The sequence below is a fragment of the Procambarus clarkii genome, chromosome 14 (genome assembly GCF_040958095.1).
Source record: "Procambarus clarkii isolate CNS0578487 chromosome 14, FALCON_Pclarkii_2.0, whole genome shotgun sequence".
Classification (NCBI taxonomy): domain Eukaryota; kingdom Metazoa; phylum Arthropoda; class Malacostraca; order Decapoda; family Cambaridae; genus Procambarus; species Procambarus clarkii.
The window spans coordinates 35,492,289-35,509,128 of record NC_091163.1 but is presented as its reverse complement, the minus strand read 5'-3'; the positions used below and the strand labels follow the sequence as shown (position 1 = coordinate 35,509,128).

At 44.7% G+C, this 16,840-nt stretch overlaps 1 protein-coding gene across 1 annotated transcript in view; it reads right to left on the bottom strand.

Annotated features, from left to right (window-relative positions):
- The window catches only part of LOC123770291 (dnaJ homolog subfamily C member 8), a 55,899-nt gene that overhangs the window by 915 nt on the left and 38,144 nt on the right, over nt 1-16,840 (bottom strand). Inside the window, exons 5-6 of the mRNA XM_045762002.2 lie at nt 7,167-7,406; nt 1-94 (exon numbers count right to left, since the gene is read on the bottom strand). The exon at nt 1-94 is cut by the window's left edge and continues 915 nt beyond it. Of these exons, the coding sequence (XP_045617958.1) occupies nt 1-94; nt 7,167-7,406 (334 nt within the window). The remainder of the gene's footprint in view (nt 95-7,166; nt 7,407-16,840) is intronic.

Here is a 16,840-nt window from a genome sequence, read left to right as displayed (position 1 = left end):
CCTTATGCTTTGGGGGTTTGAAACCCTTGAATTTCTTCGCAGATTTTCCCTTCTGGAAGTCCTTCCAGCTATTAACACGGTTTACTCTTGATTCCTGAAATAAGAGATAAAAATCAATCAATTACTCAATACATGTGTAACTGTATTCATAAATAGCTGTACATTTCTAATTGACTTCAAATATAAAATTACAAGTATATTATTCATTTATACAAGAAGAAGAAACTGTCATTGAACATAACAAATGCCTCTTATTGGTGGGTCCTTGAAGGATTGCTGTTCTAGTTACCTGGAGACCTCCACCCAATGCAATGTACACTAGGCCCTTGCACTATATTTCTACTGAAGACTAGAGTCTGACCCCTGTCTATAGAGCTGCAGGGAGCTGAGAAAATATGACTACACAGACCAAGAGAGAGAGAGACAGGTAGAGCAAGACAAAACAGACAGTAGCAAGGAAAACAACACAGAAAATGCAGACGATGAGTCACAATAACGAGGCTGAAGATGTGATGACCAAACCACACACCAGAAGATGAAGAGACGACAATGTTTCGGTCAGTTCTCGCCCATTATCACAATGAGGCTTGATAATGGTCCAGGACGGATCGAAATGTCGTCGTCTCTTTATCTTGTGTGTTGTTTGGTCATCAACACAGAAAATGAGACCCTGAAACGACTCCTCTGGCTGTTAACCCAGTTCCCCCCGCAAGTAGTACGTGCCTGCTGCCATGCGGCCCGCACCAAGCTACCAGATTGCCCATACCGGGGAGATTTTTTAGTAAGAGAAAAAGAATGGCAAGAAATGTCCAAACTCTATCATTAACTTGGTCAAATGCTAGACAGGACATGGATAATGAGGCCAACCTGTCCTCTTACAAAGAATGTCACACTTTGATCATATGCATTACATAAGGCCAAAAATTATCATACTAGAAAATGGAAGCGGCTCGCAAAAGTGACGTACTGTCCCGTTTTCTGTTTTGTGTCCTATGGTACGTTAAGAGGGGACACTTTGACTGTTTTCTTGATGTTAGGAAACCTTAGGAGGATGGGCTGATGAGGTAACCTTACCAGAACCACAGATATTAACAGTAAGTAAGTAACCCAGCACTTCCACAAATACGATAACATCTTTCCTATTTACCATCGTACACGGTATCAAAACACACAGAACAAAGTCCCCTTAATAACTGGCCTCTTAAATGAGGCAAATGCAATATTTGCACTTTTAAGTGAAACTCACATTAAGGACTACAGTATTATGACAAAAGAAACATGGATACCAGGGTACAATGTTTTGAGATGTGACAGGAAGCACAGAGTACAGGGTGGGAATCAGCCTGTACACCAAGGACACTCATACTCATACACACTCATCTACAATAAGCTGCTAAACACCACAAATTATATGGTGGAGGTGTTGATAATCAAAACAGAAATTATAAATATGGTGATTGTCCTTGTATATAATTCACCAGATGCAAATCCTCAACAGTTTAAAGACCAACTTATGAAAACAAAATATTGCTTAAAAAACCCTCACAAACACTGCCCCTAACATCATCTTGCTTGGTGACTTACACTTAAGACATCTAAAATGTCAAACTTCGGCCAATAGTATTATAGCAGAGAGAATCCCAGGAAGTAGTCTAAATGAGCAGTCACACACAAATGACCTCTTATAGATGTGACACATTTGCTTTCAACCAGCAAATAGTAGAGCCAACTACGAAAGAAAACACCTTAGACCATATATTTACAAAGATGAACTGATTATGGCCATAATGATTACAAATACATGTGACTCAGATCACAACCTAATTGAAGTTCAGATAAGCGTAGGCAAAATACCCGAGCAGCCAGTCTCAAACCCAGGGAGGAGAATTCAGCAAATTTAATTTCAATAACTGATTAACTAGGAATGAATAAATCAAGTCCTCACAGAAATATGCTGGGAAGAACAGCTAAATAATATAAACTTAAACCAGTGTTTTGAGAAAAATAGGCACAGTAGCACTAAATATATATGCAAGTCACCTACTATTAAGAAGAAATAAAACATGAAAACTTGAATGAGATCGGCGTTCCCTCTACAGGTGAAGAAAAACTGCAGAACATCTCCAATGAGCCGCTCTATCCAGGAGAGGCAAAGACAGCAAAAGGCCATAAGTAAAATATAGAGGAATCCAAAAACACATTTTCTCCTATGCAAAAATCTAGAACAAAAACCACATCTAGCATTGGGCCCCTAGGCAAGGGTAATGGAATTTCACATGACAAAGAAATTATTGAAATAGTTACAGTACGATTCTGATTTCAGTGAGCCCCTGGACACATTGAAGACCAATGATCCAACAAATTCTTTATGAATGTGATACCAACATCGAACCATATATCAGATGTTACCCTAACCCTACTGGACTTTGTAGTAGCCATAGATAGCATGCCCATGCACTCTGCACCTGGCCCCAGACTCCTGGAATTTCCTATTCATCAAGAAATGCAAAAACCCAGCATCGAATGTAATAAAATGCCATTTTCTGGGTGAGCCCCCTCGGCTCCCTGGAGCTATTGGACTGATATTAGCTATAGTGTATAGTGTGGGGCTTCAGTCACATGGAGTTCTGCCTACTGGGAACCACGAGCCAGAACCTGGTTCCCTCAGAGAGGTGATGGGAGCAATGGCCAATAAAAACTTCACTCTTTGAGAGTATATTCATGTCTGCCATCGACTGGGGTTAGGCACCCAGAAAGGTAGGCACCCAAAACAGACCCCAACTGGTAGAAAATTGCAACCCAAGGCCAAACAGAGCCCAAGAACTTCCCACAAGAAAAACAAGGTAACAACCAAATCGTCACCAAACCTATGTGCTTCTCGTTTGTGTGGCCCCCTCCCCCAAACCCAACAAAAAAAAGCCACTTGAAAACAATCATGGACAGAAGGGACCACAACAAACCGTGGAGAAGAGAGAAGAGAGAGCACCCGATCCAAAGATCAGGACGGCTCAGGCGGCACATGAGCAGGCTGGAGGTGGAAAAACGCATGAGAAAGCTTATGGAATGGAGCTGAACGCAAACTGGAGCGGCTCTGCCAGCTCTGCACGTTAACAGGTGACAGTATTCGGCATAAGATTTCGGGCCTGAAATAGGCAAGAAAGGAAAGACAAAGCAATACGAACAGAAACAGAAGACAACCTGTGAAGAGAAAGGAAGTGGTGTAAACAATGCCAAGAGACTTCATACTGTCGCCAAAAAGAAGACTGCAGGTGGGACACCATGAGAGAAGCCACCTGATCATCATACAAGTGGTGATATATACGCATCAAAAATACCAGACGCAAAGAGGGAAAGAGTAGATCGAACCAGCAAGGTACCCCACCGGCCCAATCAGCAGAAAGAGATAGAGCTGCAGAAAATGCCCCGGGTTCAGGCACTGAGCAAGCAGCACCTGAAATTAAGGCTGGGCTTGCCACCATGGGGGGCCAATAGGGGAATCCTCCTCCGATAAGACTGGCAGAGCCAGAATCCGAAGCAACAGCAGGACTGGGATGAAGAGGTACAGGTACCCCCCCCCCGCTTGACCAGTCCTGCCGAAAAATGTCGACTGCAACGGCATTGCAGTCGGGAAAGGGCGACACATACATTGGGAGATGCTTCTACCACATCGACACAGAGAGATCCACCTCCAAGGACCCGCACGTCCAGCAAAGTCAACTGAAGGAGTCACTGTTGACCGTCCATTCCGTGGACAGAGGAATGAACTGAGGCAGGCCGTTCGCCAGGATGTTAGACAAGCCCTTGATGTGAACCGCACGGAGAGCTAAGCCCCAAGAACTTAGCAGAAGAGCCACTCGAAGCAACCAGCACCAAAGAGCCAAGGACCAAAGATACCCCCCACAGTTCAGGCAATGAACCACCGGGGCACAGTCTGAATGGAGCTGGATCGTAGAGCCTCGAGCAAGCCGAATTTATCGCAGGGAAAGACACACCACCGCAAACTCCCGCACTGTGCTGTAAGCCCGACGAAGCCCACTGCCTCTGGCCGGCTTGGTGAACACTGGTCACAAAGCCCTAGCTGAGAGACGAGGCATCCATGAACCCATCGAGCGAGGGTTCCGGAAGATGCCAAGGCACTGAACCCTGAAAAACCCAAAGAGGAAGCTGGAGATGCAGCAACTGACACAAGGCCCCAGGAGGACTAACCCAGCGATCTCGAGAGCGGCGGAAGGGGTGGCCCCGAAGAAACCAGAACAGACACCGAAGCCAAACCTGTACCAGCGGGTAAATGATCACGGCGAAGTTAAAACTCTCATACAGTTGCTTGAGCTTCCGCCGGAATGACCCGGGACCCACTCAGAAACAGCCGACGACAGGACTGCAGCCGGAGCAATGCCGCCTGAGGGAGTGACAAGGATGCTGTCTGGGAATCCCAGACAAGGCTCAGCCAAGTCCAAATCTGAGACAGAATCAGATGGGACTTCCTCCTGTTCAACAGGAACCTGAACCCGGCAAGCTGCAAAAGAACCAAACTCCTGCACAGCAGACAAGCAGACCAGCTGGGAGCCCACACCAGCCAGTCATCGACGTAAGCCAATACTCGAACACGTAGCAGATGCAGACGGGCCACTACGACCTGGGTAAGACGCGTGAAAACGGAAGGTGCCAGATACAGCCCAAATCTGCAACGAAAGCGGTAAGCCTGCCACCCTATGACAAAACCTAACCATTCCCTGAACCCCAGATGAATGGGAAGATGCCAATACGCGTCCCGGAGGTTCAGACACCATCCACGAACCCAGCTCCAAGAGAAACTGGACCTCGGCCAGAGTGCTCATCCGAAAGGAGGGGCAAGGAATCCAGAGGTTCAATCGGGATAAGTCCAGAATGAACCACAGATTTGCACAGTCACGTTTCGGCACTGGAAACAAGTGGGAAACCCACCTGAGGGACAAGGTCGTTTCAACCATACTCAAGCACACCCATTCCAAGATGACCTGATGAAGTGAAAGGGAAGAAGCCTGCCCTACCAACTTCGAATCCTCCGAAGGAGTAAGGGCCCGCCCAACACCACCTCAGGCCGGAAGATACGACCTGAAACGCCCACTAATCCTGGGACCAAGTGAGGGAAAACAGAGCCAGTCTCTTCCCAAGCACCCCGGCAACGAGGCGACCCATGGAAGGGCCGGTGTCCTTTCCGAGAAGCCAACTTCAGAGCAGAGTGAGCACCATGCCGACCAGACGAAGACGATTCCGGAACTAGCAATAGAGACCCGGTCGGTCCCTCACAGAGGCAAAATCCGGGTCTCGAAGGAGGTAGGCACCGAGGGCCTCCAGAATCTCCGCAGGGAAAATCCAAAAGGTACAAAACCTCTGGAAAGATGAAGCCACGGAACCCAAGGAAACCCATGGTCAAACCCATATCAAATTCATACAAGGAAGGGGGACACAAAAATCCCGAATCTTGCAATAGCAGAACCCACCCCGAAGGCACCAAAGCCCAGGCGGGATCGAAAGGGGTCCATGCGCCCCAGGCCGCTTTCCCCCCCCCCCCCGTCCTGGAATCCTCCAAACCAGGAACTAGGGCAGAGGTGTCCTCAACACCCTCCACCGTTGAAGAAATGGCAGAGTCCAAGGAAAAGGCAACAAAGAAAGGGTCCTGCTGGAAGGACCCAGAAGTCTCAGCAGGAGGAACAGGCCTGAATGCCTCCGTCTCCACAGTGAATGGGACAACCCCCGGAGCCGGCTGAGTCTCATCCCCAGCTAAACCTGCCCCGACTCCAAAACCCTCAGACGTCTGGGAGCCGGCAACATGGGGGAGAGGAGGAAGGTGAACCACACCAACAAGGGGGAGGACGATGGGGCACAGACTGAACCAAGGTTGAAGCGACCAGCCTTGGTCAGGGTCGGGAGTCTCAAAAACCAAAACGGGACAGCCCTGGGGCATTCGAGCGGGCAACCAACCTAGCGTGTTGCATCAATCTAAACCTGGCATGCAACACGCATGCTGCTTGACCCCGAACCTCAGTTAAAACAGAATGGGTACACTAGAGCATGAGCGGAAAACAAGTTTCACAAGACTCGTCGACCCAACAAACAGCATGACGGAGGACCACCTGAGCCCTGGATCAAGGGACCAGAGAAACCGGATCAACCCACAATAATCAACCGAAGCAGAATCAGTGGATTCTGCCTCAGAGTGACTAGAACAGACAACCAGGTACACAGTCAAAATAAAAACTGGTGGTGGCGTGGCTGGCTGACCCGGCCTGCCTCTCCCCACTAAACAAGGGGAAGGGGGTGAGGGGGGGGGGGCTCTACAACCCGCTGGTTTTGGCCCCCAGCCAGCCCATGTGTGTTCAAGCCAGGAATCTGATTCTTTCCCAGCTTGCCGAGTTCAGGTTCCTGGTGAAGTGCAGTAAGTCCTAGTTGGTTCACTTGGCCTAGTGTTGGTCACCTTGTTGGCCTCCTCCTCCTCCTCCCTACTGTCTGGGGCTTTGCTTCACATGCAATAGTGTCTCTGTCTTGTGTGGGAATGGGCCAGGTTTTCTTGACAGTTGGTCGAGCAGTTGTGTGGGAGCCTAAACTTTGCCAGTGTGCTCTTTTAATTTCAGTATGATAATAATGGCCAGTTATTTATCATTAAGAACTCAATTAATGTGGAAACTCTTTATGCATGCTTTAAATTTAAAACAAAAATAATAATAAATAGATTTTGTATATTTATAATTTTTATTAAGATTGTTATACAGGTGTTTAGTTTAGCAAGCATTGAAATGACTTGTATAAGTTATCAATAAATTGATTAAGATTAAGCCACCCAAGAGGTGGCACGGGCATGAATAGCCCGTAATTATCAATAAAGTTCCAGTCTGTGTTAAGCTGTTATTGTGACTTATGTAATTAATGTACTGTACTATTTTATGTAAACTTTGCCAATTATAAATGTACCACCATTTATGAATAAAGGTTTTGAACTGGAATATAAAAATGTATGATTGTCTTTATAATGGTTATAAATTTTGTTCATCATACACCATAAAATGTTTCCAAAACTAAAACATTGAACATTAGATTTCTTTATACATATATACTGTAAGAAAGAAACAAATAAAGACATGAGAGATTTATCATAACACATCATCACTGTAAAATAAATAATTTACCTCAAAATTCTTTTGCCATTCCTTTTCTGCTTTCTTCTGTTCCTCCTCTTCTATCTCTAAGTCTCTCTTTCTTTTTCTTTCCTCTTGGTCGCGGGTTTCTTGCTGCCGCCGTTTTCTCTCCATATCGGCAAAGAGTTTCATCGTTTGAACATACACGGCACGCTTCAACTTATCAGGGTCATCTTCATCAACTCGTGTGTCTTTTCCCTCACGTTTTAACTGCTTCTTACGTTCTTCCGTCTAGAGAGAAAAATTCCTCAGATAACAGTTAACATGTAGAACATTAAAAACATCTGACTTCCCAAATATTTGAACTTACAGTACGTTGGTATTTAGCTATGTTATCTTGTATTAATTGTCAGGTATATTAACCGGGCGGTGGTGGACATGAGAGGCTGCAGGCCACTCCTAGCTTGGTCCAACAGCCTGTTGGACCAAGTTCTCACAAGTCAAGCCTGACCTCAAGCCAGGCTTGGGGAGTAACATTACATTAACATGTTAATGTTATGTTACATTAACACTCAGAACCCCCATCAAGAAGGTACAACCTATATATAACAAACATTATAAAGCAGAATTATTCTACCAATTTTAAACTAGTCACTTGCCTATACTGTAAATGTATTCTTTACTGTCAATAACAGTGACATAACTATACCGACGTACAGCCTTATTTTTACACCAAGAGGGTTCAGATGGGATGTGAACATTTTTGAATTGTTATAAAATGTGTGTGATCATATAACATTCCAGATAGATACATAACACAAATCCAAGTTGAATGCCAGGTTGCTTATACCTACTGCATATACTCGATGTGGGTTTGGGCCTGGAGGAGAAAATGCTGTGTGAATGCCTTGTGCAGTCTCTCCAGAACTGTAACAACTCACAAAAACTCTCACTCATATTCTCACACTGTTTACTATTACATTAATGAGAAAGACTTCAGTAAAAATACACCAGTGTAATGAAATACCTTTTTCTGTGCTATTCTCAGTAACTCCCCTCAGCTTTTTGTACTGACTGTGCTACCACATTAAACATGCCAGGCTCCTGTTATAATCTCTGCCCAATGGTAGCAAGTACCGTTCCAATGTACTTCTGTCTTGTCTTCTCAAGGGGGCGAGGAGCACGCAATCATCGGGGATAAACTCCCTACACACGTAAACCGCCCACAAAAATTTACGAGTCTCAAAACGCAACAGCACTCGCAAGAATTATTTGGAATTTCGGGATTTGCCGCACTCTGAAATCACCCAACTGCTTCAATAACTACTGAACTTTTCCACACTTAAAATGTTAGGTGCCACTAGGAGCCAGTGACCACTGTGTTAGCATGTTTGATCAACAAAATAACAACTGGAAAATGGAGTCGACAGAGGAAACACGATAAAGAGTGCAAGAGATTAGAGATTACGGAAGAGATGACTTAGAGGAGGATTAGAACCTACCTAGAAGATCTCTAGTGAAAAACTGAATTGGAAGGAAAATCATCAAATTAGATGGTGAAAGTCATAACACAGAAATGTACAGAAGCAATAGACAAGTTAATAACTTTCACGAAGGAAGGGGATTAAAAGAGAGGAGCAAGCCCATGGTTTACACAGAGAAATCACAGTAACATGATATACATTGTGTAATTCCTCATCACGGCTCCTATGGATTTTCTAATCCCAACATTAACACCAAGAGCTCATGTGAACAGAATAACATCAGCAGCATATGGGAAGTTAGCAACCATAACAATGTCACTTAAAAATCTAAATATGGACACTTTTAAGTCCATAAACAATGCCTATGTTAGACCGATACTCAAGTATGCAGCACCAGCATGGAACCCACACCACATGAAGTACAAAATCAAAGATTTAAAACAAGATCAGTGCCAGAACTGAGAGGACTCAGCTATAAGGGCAGGTTATGGCAACCCAATCTTAACCAAGGAGTAAACAAGAGACGGAATGTGGTCATACAACATGCTGAGGGTAATTAATACTGCAGACTAACTACACCCTATTTCAATTGAAAGCAGATATGACAAGAGGGCATCGGTGGATGTTGGATAAACATTTGATTCATAGTGATGTAAAGAAGTTTGTATAGTGTGTAATACCCCATATAGTATGTGGTATACACTGTATGAAGTGGAATGGTATACCCTGTATACCATTCCACTTGTAGGTGGTCAGTAAGTGGAATACATTGAAAGAGAAATTTGTTAAGCAACCTCCATGCACAATTTCAAGACAAAAAATCTGACAAGAACTTGATTGTGGAGAGAGAGGTAATAAGCATGCCAGGTATTAAAGTATCTAAAGCTGGGGACAATTTAAGTGTTGCTGAAGATTGTTTGGAAGTAGTTTGTGTTTTTTAAAGCATTTCTGTGTGTCATAATTTGTAATTTCTATCACCTGTGGATTTATCTCTGATCTTCACATGCTCCTCACCTTTGCAAGAGAGACAACATGAAGGGAAGCCTCAGGGCGGGCTCGGGGAGTAGAAGGACTCCCGAGACCCTCTCCTTGTAATGGTACTTGTTTCACAGGACAGAGACAGTCCCATAGAAGCCTGACAATTTCACCATTAGCTAAGGGAAGCTACCATCAGACTGCTCAGGAAGAAGCATTTAATTACTTTCAGTCCAAAATTCCTGGACAGCTCCCTTAAGTAGGTTTCCTCAGGTTATGTCGTTGATGCTGTGAGCCCACATTCAACATGCCAGGCTTCTGTGACAATATTTACCCGCCGGTGAAAAGTACCATCCAATAAAGCTGCAGGGAGAATGTGAGGTTCAAAGATCAACCCACGACTGAGACAAACTGTGCACAGCAATGACAAAGTCATGAAACATAACACACACTCAAGAAATGCTCAAAAATGAGGAATTTACCAAACTCAGAAATCATCGAACTGCTAACTATAGAGCCATTCCCCACCTGCGATCCTTCCACCCAACCGCCCGAGTCCTTCGGAGAGATCATTTCGATTAGAATAAACAAGTGAATTTTTTACAGAATGGCAAATCAGGAGAACAGGTTCTGAGTTACACATTCAATTGATTTACTTAACCACTCATTAAGATTGGTATTGTCTAGCCTCAAACTCAGGATTGAGGATGCAGAAAGAGAGCTACCTTCTTAGAAGCTTCAGTCACTCTCGGACAGCAATGCACTGCAACCCCCAGAGTGTGATACAACCCAGGCTGCAGTAACCACATCTCAATCATAACTGAACTCTTGAAAACAGCCAAAGGTTCATTTTTCACTAAGAAAGAAGGAGTCTGCAACCCTAGAAAATGATCACCAGGACTAAATAAACTGGTGAATGCCTACCCTGAAGGACCTGGAGTTTTCCCACACAACCACCTGAAGCTATTAGCAACAAGAATGCAACCTTACATGTACTATCCTGTAAAGGGTGCAGATGATGGGTTAATCAAGAAAGCCAGTAGGAGAGGCTCCAACAAAGTCGACCAATAGGAGGCGACGCCATTCGGCATGCAATGACACCCCAAAGCAACCACATCAAAATGAACATGACCACAGACACACAGAAGAGAACCAACACAAGGATGGACACCAGTGGAAGGCCCACTACACAGCTTCATACTACAGCCTCAGAGTGATAAATAAAACACTAAAATGTCCTTCACCCTCATACTGATGGCGGGACAGCAGCGCTAAAAGTTTCACACGTGAAGATTAGCAGAGAGTCTGGAAGTACAGTTTATGTAGATAAGTTTGGTAGCAACTTTTCTGGCATAGGCAGCTCTTCAGAGATGGCTCTGGGTGAGGATAATGCACGAGGGCCAGAAACTGCCCACATGGGATCACCCCCTCCCGCAACTCACCAAATAAAAGCAACACACAAAGGTTTCCAACTTGGATAACACCTGGACAATCACCCAAACCAGAGAAAACAGGTGAAGGAAGTACCAGTGAGACCAGTCTAGATGAAACTCACTCGGCGCCAAGGCCTCACAGTCTAGAAATGGGGCCACATACAACAAAAAGCTGCTGGTTCCAAGCTGAGGGTAAGGGATCAACCTGAGGACGACCAAAAACATCTTGCATATCCAGAAGAAAAAGGTCTTGCCTAGAGCCCTCTCCATTGAAATAAGATGGAAACAGAACACAATGTCCACAAGCACACCAGATGCACTTTAAATGTGAACTACACCGAGGATTGAACTCCCAAGAATCAACTGAACAACTGGAAATCAATCTGAATGACACTGGAGGGCCAAACCTCACTGTATACAGAAATGTCGCAGAGTCATTCAGACTGTGAATGACTGAATGCATGCATACATGCATGCTTGCCCCCCCCCCTCACTCACACTCTCACACTCACACTCTCTCTCTCTCTCTCTCTCTCTCTCTCTCTCACGCTCTCTCTCTCTCTCTCTCTCTCACGCTCTCTCTCTCTCTCTCTCTCTCTCTCACGCTCTCTCTCTCTCTCTCTCTCTCTCTCTCTCTCTCTCTCTCTCTCTCTCTCACGCTCTCTCACTCTCTCTCTCTCTCTCTCTCACGCTCTCTCTCTCTCTCTCTCTCACGCTCTCTCTCTCACGCTCTCTCTCTCTCTCACGCTCTCTCTCTCTCTCACGCTCTCTCTCTCTCTCACGCTCTCTCTCTCTCTCTCACATAAGCACATCCTCTCCTGCTGGCACCTGCATCATTTTGAGCCTGGTTCATTTTGGAGCTTTAACCCGGGGTGGGAGCCACAAGGCTGGATGATGAGTAGACATGTAAGCAGAGTTTACTAGGTGCAGCGGCAGCAGGCGGACAATGTACACACATCCAAAATCAAAGCCTTGAAATCTTCTCCCAAAAAATTTAAAAGAGGAACCTGCTAACTCTACAACAGTGACAAATGTGACTGGAAATTTTTTTTGGTTAAGCTACTGCTTGATAGGTGGTAGCTCTGCCAAAATAAAGCTCCAGTGATGGAATATATCACATACCCAAGAGTTAAAAAGCCCTGACTCAGATGGAATACTGCAAGCCACAGGAATGAGCATCAATATAAAAAATAACTCAAGATAACCTGGAAAGCTGCCAGGAGAAATATTAGGCTCTGATTGTATCGAGGATCCATTGTGGCTCAAACAATGAACTGGATCAAGGATCCATTGTGGATCAAACAATGAACTGGAGCAAGGATTCATCGTGACACAAACCACATACCTTACCTTGAGGTGAGGTGATTGGTGATTCAAATGTAACATACATTTTAAATAAATAAACCTTCATGATGTACAGGGACTAGCAGTCTGGGTTGAATGTGTTTTTGGCCGGCACAAGCAAGAGTACAGCATATGGTTGTCAAACACCAAGACCCATTTTTTTATGAGCAAATAAAGGCTTAAGAAGGTACAAAAAGAATAAAAACTACTTAACATCACCCTCTGGCACAACCCAGAAAGGTGCAAGGGTCAAGCTTCACTGGGACTCTGGGGGTTGGGTGGAAGGATCGCAGGTGGGGAATGGCTCTATAGTTAGCAGTTCGATGATTTCTGAGTTTGGTAAATTCCTCATTTTTGAGCATTTCTTGAGTGTGTGTTATGTTTCATGACTTTGTCATTGCTGTGCACAGTTTGTCTCAGTCGTGGGTTGATCTTTGAACCTCACATTCTCCCTGCAGCTTTATTGGATGGTACTTTTCACCGGCGGGTAAATATTGTCACAGAAGCCTGGCATGTTGAATGTGGGCTCACAGCATCAACGACATAACCTGAGGAAACCTACTTAAGGGAGCTGTCCAGGAATTTTGGACTGAAAGTAATTAAATGCTTCTTCCTGAGCAGTCTGATGGTAGCTTCCCTTAGCTAATGGTGAAATTGTCAGGCTTCTATGGGACTGTCTCTGTCCTGTGAAACAAGTACCATTACAAGGAGAGGGTCTCGGGAGTCCTTCTACTCCCCGAGCCCGCCCTGAGGCTTCCCTTCATGTTGTGTCTCTTGCAAAGGTGAGGAGCATGTGAAGATCAGAGATAAATCCACAGGTGATAGAAATTACAAATTATGACACACAGAAATGCTTTAAAAAACACAAACTACTTCCAAACAATCTTAGGCAACACTTAAATTGTCAAGAAACACTCTGAACTACTGAAGCACCCACTAACAATGCCAGCCGCCACCAGATGGCAGCTAGGTATACAAGAGTTTCAGAGGTGGAACCCTCACTTTGAGCCCAGCCCACCCCAGCCAGCTCAAAAAAAAAAAATAAAAAAAAATAATGGAAAGCTACAAAAGGACCACTCAAAAAAAAAAAGAAAAAAAGAGGCATATATTACACTCTGTTTTATTTTTGAGCTAGTCCTCTCGGTATCTCCCCTTATCATCCTCCATATGACATTTCTACTGAACAGAGTAAAATCCAAAACATAAAATCAGTATTGTGTGACTTACCTGAAGTGGCAGCAGCAGAGGAAATGGCCCCAGGGTGAAGTGCTGCAGCAGACATTAGGTTGATGTCAGCCGTCCTAGTGCCATGCACTTGCGATGAGGACTAGGGAGGTCTGGAAGAATTCTGGTGACGAGAGAACGATTACACCTTTAGAAACCCCGGGTCCGAAAACTGGCCGTGGACATATCAGAGAAGAATGCAAAGCTGCCTACTTCCTTAATGGAGCAAATGTCAGATCAAATCGGAACCCAAAAAGTAAGGACTCTACGAGCACCGACCAATGAGAGGTGATGTTTCATAAAAAGGCCCAAATACAAGAGGCCTGACAAAGGGCCAAAAACTTTTGAAAAGGGCTGCCACATTACCTCATACTGTCACAAATACAAAGCTTGCAAATACAAAATCAGTAGATCTGCCACTTGCTTCCCACGTAGGTGATGGTGAAATAAACCATAAAAACCTCCACATACAAAGATTGGCAGATGTAAGTCCAGTCACTGATTTTCCAGGAGAGGTGGAAAGCAGGGAAGAGAATTGGCTGAGGGTAACAAAAGCACAATTCTATGAAACAGGCCAAGAGAATAATGGTGTCGTAAAGCTCTCCAACATGGGCAACATAGGGGTGTAATACCTAGACTTAAGAAATATGTGAAAGCAGCAAAAGAACACAATCCAACCAGACACACCTAATGCCCAAGCCACCCCAAGCTAGAAACAGTCACATATGATGACCAAACCACACTCCAGAAGATGAGGAGACTGACGTTTCCGTACGTCCTGGACCACAATCAACTTAATAATGGTCGAGGACGGACCGAAACATCGTCGTCTCCTCATCTTCTGGTGTGTGGTTTAGTCATCATATCTTCAGCCACGTTATTGTGACTCATTGTCTGCATAGTCACATATGCCAGAAGTTGAAGGGTCTATATGCAGGCAAAAAGATTTACTGGAGGATGGCTGAACATCTAGAATACCTAGACTGAACTGGAAGGTACAGACTGAAAGCATATTTAAAGTGCCTTAAATGAGAACCAGTCTGTGAACTAAATACAGAGGATTTAAAGGCGAAGCTGTTTGCATGGTCCACTGCCAAAGAGGAAAGGATCAAGCAAAGCCCTCTTTGATGAGGTAGTAAACCAATTGGAAACGTATGGAAAAACAGATGACAATACAAGCTCTGTAGGACAGAAATGTGCCAAAGTGCCAAGCAGGCTGCCGTCATCACCCTCATAGAAAAACAGGGGCATCACAATGTCAAAGACCAATAACCTTGACTAGAAGACAGCAGCTGGGGATGAATCCCCAACCTGAGGCTGATCAAAATTGTTCCTGGTGGTGTAGTGGTAGCACACTCGTCCCGCGTCTCATGAGCAGTTTCATGAGACTCGGTTTCATGGTTACATTTCATGAGATTGACTGGGCAGCAACATTTAACCCAGAAATAATTAGGAACCTGATTTGTAAGCTGACTGAAAGGGTCATGTGGCAAGGAAAACTAGTAGAGTGAAGCTTAACATGAGATATGGGAAGCGAAAGCTCTAAGCCTGTTAACTCAGAGGGCATTCACTTGTGAAAAAAGAAATAACTAAAACAACTGAACTTGGAGACCACATAAATGAACTCCACAAAACTTGCAGTGGAAAAATCCAAAGCAGGTGAATTCTGAGGGCCAACAGCTTCCAGACTGTATGTCCATGGCACCAACCGAGAAGCACGGAACTAGACCTGGACAAAGTACTCAGAATGCCAAAACAGATCCTGAGAAAATCCTGAAACTACGGGCACATATATGAGGTGTGACTCCCCCCCACAGGGACTGCACCTGGAAAAAATGGGAAATCCTAGTAGTGCAAAATACATTGGGAGAATGGTTGATCAACCATAACTGCTCTTGTGCATCAGGGAATTGTCCACCTCCAGGCACGCTTCTACTACAACAGAAATGCCAATGAAAACAAAAACAAACAAAAAAGAGGCACTAAACAGTTGGAAAAGTGAACTGCATTGAGAGGTCATGGCAAGTATGACCAGCCTACTGACCCAGGTACAATAACATGCCCTTGACAAAGTACTAGAGGTGGGGACTGAGCATAGGTATACAGGAACACCATAACATTTGTCTTGCCAACAGTCCTAAACAGTAAATAAAACACAGTATCTTATAAAGCAGCAGCTGCCAATAATAAAAATTAATCCAAGGCCCAAGGAACCCATACCACATCTCTCCTGTGCCTGAAGCATAGTGATGGAGGCAGCCATGGCCAGGCGCAGAAGACAGCATGTGCAACACTTCCACAGATTGTAAAACCAATACAACTGGCTACAACTGGATGGATGACCAAGCAGACAGCTTAGCTAGAGGAACCACTATAGCATGAACAGCTTTCCTCACCTAAACCAATACAACTGGCTACAACTGGATGGATGACCAAGCAGACAGCTTAGCTAGAGGAACCACTATAGCATGAACAGCTTTCCTCACCTAAACCAATACAACTGGCTACAACTGGATGGATGAGCAAGCAGACAGCTTAGCTAGAGGAACCACTATAGCATGAACAGCTTTCCTCACCTAAACCAATACAACTGGCTACAACTGGATGGATGAGCAAGCAGACAGCTTAGCTAGAGGAACCACTATAGCATGAACAGCTTTCCTCACCTAAACCAATACAACTGGCTACAACTGGATGGATGACCAAGCAGACAGCTTAGCTAGAGGAACCACTATAGCATGAACAGTTTTCCTCACCTAAACCAATACAACTGGCTACAACTGGATGGATGAGCAAGCAGACAGCTTAGCTAGAGGAACCACTATAGCATGAACAGCTTTCCTCACCTAAACCAATACAACTGGCTACAACTGGATGGATGAGCAAGCAGACAGCTTAGCTAGAGGAACCACTATAGCATGAACAGCTTTCCTCACCTAAACCAATACAACTGGCTACAACTGGATGGATGAGCAAGCAGACAGCTTAGCTAGAGGAACCACTATAGCATGAACAGCTTTCCTCACCTAAACCAATACAACTGGCTACAACTGGATGGATGACCAAGCAGACAGCTTAGCTAGAGGAACCACTATAGCATGAACAGCTTTCCTCACCTAAACCAATACAACTGGCTACAACTGGATGGATGACCAAGCAGACAGCTTAGCTAGAGGAACCACTATAGCATGAACAGTTTTCCTCACCTAAACCAATAGAAATAAATCAACAACAACCTGAAGAGACAGAAAAATGGGGGCAACCA